This window comes from Buceros rhinoceros, unplaced genomic scaffold, assembly GCF_000710305.1.
Source record: "Buceros rhinoceros silvestris isolate BGI_N320 unplaced genomic scaffold, ASM71030v1 scaffold10963, whole genome shotgun sequence".
NCBI lineage: Eukaryota > Metazoa > Chordata > Aves > Bucerotiformes > Bucerotidae > Buceros > Buceros rhinoceros.
The window spans coordinates 4,618-8,207 of NW_010404241.1; the positions used below are offsets into that span (position 1 = coordinate 4,618).

Below are 3,590 nucleotides of genomic sequence, written 5' to 3' on the forward strand. Positions count from 1 at the left end.
AAGAGTGGAAGCAAAGCCACCCTCCATTTTCTCCCCCCTCTCTCTGATCGAGTTCAAATTCAGCTTCAGTTCAGGGAGTGCTTGAAGAGAAGGAAAACTGCTTGGACGCCTCTTGCAGACATGGTTTTAAGGTGGCCACATCTTTCGTTTTTCCAGATCTGAAATACTTGAACATGCTCTGGCTCTGCCTCATGGGGTTTATGAGCCTGGGAGACTAAAGAGAAGAACCAGCAGTGACTTTCCCAAGACAATAAATCACATTAGCCACAAAACTGGGGAATAGATGCTGGGACTGCTGCCTTCTGCAAAGTCATTTTTATCCTTTTGATGAATTCTAGGCTGTGCAAGTTACAGGTCCCTTACAAAGAATCAAAATTCTTTTATTCTTTTGAAAGGCTGGCATGAAATAAAAGCTGGTGGACGGAGAGCCGTCCTCCGCTGCACATGAGCCTGCCAGGAATTGGAATGGACCTGGGCTGCCTCTCTGCTGCCTTCTAACCCCTGTTTTTTGTGTGCTCTGTCAGCACCATGACACGCTGCTCCCACGAGCAGTCCCCCTTCCAGCTCCTCCACGGACAGCCGCACATCTTTGAAGAAGTGCTCAGCCTGAAGTTACGCATCTCTCCAGATGCCTTTTTCCAAGTAAACACGAGTGGAGCAGAAGTTCTGTACCAGTCAGTTGGGGAGCTGAGTCACGCCGATGGGGACACCGTCCTCCTCGACATCTGCTGTGGAACGGGTGAGCAGTGGCTGTGTGAGCCTGGCTCCCAGAGCTGCTGCTTTGCGTGCCAGACATGAGTCCCTCTGTCTGAAGGCTCGTGTCTTCAGCAAAGATGTATGGAGCGTGTTCGTTCCCTCCTTTCCAGGCACGATTGGTCTCTCTCTGGCTCACCAAGTGTCCAAGGTTATTGGTGTTGAGGTGGTGGAACAGGCAATAGAGGATGCCAGGTGGAATGCAGCATTCAACGGTGAGTTCAAACTTGCCATGGCAGAAGGTTTGAAATTAACTGCTGAAAAATGAGAAGCAGAAGAGAGTAGAGGGATCCTCACAAGATACCTCTGCAGAGCAAAGGGCGGTACTTCGTGTTACACCTAACGACTGGTGAGACTGACTGCTCAGTTCACGTGGTTGTTTTTTGCTTCGCAGGAATTTCAAACTGTGAGTTTCACAGTGGGAAGGCAGAGGCCGTGTTACCCCAACTCCTGTCATCGTGGGAGGATGCCCGACCACTTGTTGCTGTGGTGAACCCATCTCGGGCCGGGCTCCGTGAGAGAACATGCTATTTATTTTCATCTCGGAAACAGGGAATTTTGAACAAGTTCTGTGAGACCTGTTAGACTGGCTCCAAAGCCTCTGCTCGCTTAGTCTCTAGTTTCTTACCTTGTTGCTGACAGCAGCTAAAATCCCATGGAATCTGCTGTTTTCAGTGCCTTTGTCATGCTTTTTCTAATATTTTTAAAATCTCTAATAGGCTCACAGAACTATGTAGGGGAGAAGGAGCCTCTGGGGGTCCATGGTGCAGACTGTCCTCTCTAAAGCAAGGCCAACTTCAGAGTTGTACAGGGCTGTAAAGCCCGGCTGAAGTTGGAGCGTGTCCAAGGATGGATCCCGTCTCCTGAAAATGTTTTCCCTGATGTGGTTAATCAGAATTTCCCCTTGCGGCAGTGCGTCTGTTGCCTCCCGTCCTCTTCTCGTGCCCTTCTGAGAAGATTTCTGGCTCCGTCTTCCCTCTAATCCCCCAGGAGACCCCTGAAGATAGCAAATGGAACCCTGTTCACCTTCTCATCTCCGAGCTGAATAACCCCAAACCTCACACTCATCTTGTGCACACAGTGCCCTAGCCCTCTGCCTGATCTCTGCTGGACTCGCTCCAGTGTGTACCGGGAAGTCCCAAAGGGGTCCCGGTGCCCAGAGGCACCAGGCTCACAAGTGTGTGCGGAAGGTTTTACGTGCCTCTGCTTAATTAAGTAACGCTTTTTGTCTCATCCTTCATTCCCCCGGGAAGCAGAGGGATTTCTCCCACTGCTCTACCCTGCCAAAGTGGCTGCGCTGTTAGCAGCGTGGGTCACGTCCTGCCCTCCTAAGAGCCCGCGCCCGGGACAGGACGTGGCAAAACGTGCGTATTCTTTTTTTCCCCGTACTTCTGGCAGTTCAGTGCAGCTCTGTGATGCTGTGCAGCCGTTCCTTCTGGAGGGCTCACGGAGGTGGCGGGTCACTGGGAAAGCACAGTGTCTCTTGTTGCAGATTACAGGGTTGTGCGAGCCATCCGGAACTGTGAGTCCATCCGAAGGCTGCTCTACATCTCCTGCAAGCCAGAGGGTGACGCCATGAGGAACTTTCTTGAGTGAGCACCCCCCTGTCTTCCTTCCCACGGCCCTTAGCGGCAGACCACACTGTGTCTGCACACGGACCCTGGAGTAGGAAGGTTTTTTGTTGTAAATAGATTTCACTGGGTGAGTTCTGTGTGTATGATCCAGGACTTGTCAGTGCATGATCAGAAGCGTTTTATGCTTCTGCATTACTTTGTGTTTAACTGCAAGCTGCGCTCACTGGTTTAAGGTAATGGGTTTTATCTTCCAGCAGGATACTTTAGTGTGTCAGTGAGGAATAGAAAATAATGCAAATATGCTATAATGGCATTGTGTGTCCTTCCCCAATACACCAGCACGTCTGGATGTGGGATATGGAGTCCTCCGGGTTCATCCAGGAAGGTTGGCCCCTAACCAGCAAAGTGAAGCCAAGAGGATTGGTCACCTGCTTAGGGTTGTCATGGATGAATATATTTAACATGTTTTGATTTGTCAACTATTCAAACTTTTTAAAAGTGGTGAATTTTATCCGCACTTAATGATTAGCCAATTGAAGAACTAGCAAGTGATTTAGCGAAGTAGAACAGCGACTTGATTACAGATTTGAGAATGACAAGGTTCACATTAACTTACTACAAAGTACCTTAAATCAAAAAATACATACACAAGACACACAGACACACATACAAACAAGAATGCTTGAATCTAGAGCCCACTCTCAAATGCAAAATGCCTAAATGGGTAGAGAGATGGGGGAAGGAGGCTAGGCTATAGCCAAAATTTTCCTCTTCAAGTGCATTGACATTACTTGGTGGACAAAGGTTGAGTCTTGAAGAGGTGGTCCTTGCCCTTGTGTCGCTCTTGTTGTCAGAAGATCTGAGAGCCATCCCAGCTCAGATGGGATGACGGATGCAGCCCAGTATGATCCAGTAGAACTCAAAGTTTCCAATTTTGGATCTCTGTTTACAGAGTCCAAGATAATTGATTTTTGTCAGGTAATTTTCCACTTCAGCCTAACTCGAGTGATGTAATGTTTTGTTTTGCCCATTCCAGAGATTGCTGGATCTTGGGGTCTTAGCATCACTCCCCTCCGCCCTCCTTTGGGCCACAAGTATGTACAAGTGTACTAGGTCACAAGAATGTACAGAATGACTGAGAGGAGTCAGAACCAGGTGTGCCGAGGGAGCACTTCAGTGCAGGAGGTAACGGTTGTTATTGTCCCCAGAGAATAAGGAAGGCAGGAGCCAGGAGCGGTAAGGAGGGGGGGGGGGGGGGGGGTG

The 3,590-nt window shown here is 49.2% G+C and overlaps 1 protein-coding gene across 1 annotated transcript in view; it reads left to right on the forward strand.

Moving 5' to 3' along the window:
• The window catches only part of TRMT2B (tRNA methyltransferase 2 homolog B (S. cerevisiae)), an 8,895-nt gene that overhangs the window by 4,607 nt on the left and 698 nt on the right, over window positions 1-3,590 (forward strand). Inside the window, exons 8-11 of the mRNA XM_010133327.1 lie at window positions 525-739; window positions 867-968; window positions 1,148-1,267; window positions 2,246-2,345. Of these exons, the coding sequence (XP_010131629.1) occupies window positions 525-739; window positions 867-968; window positions 1,148-1,267; window positions 2,246-2,345 (537 nt within the window). The remainder of the gene's footprint in view (window positions 1-524; window positions 740-866; window positions 969-1,147; window positions 1,268-2,245; window positions 2,346-3,590) is intronic.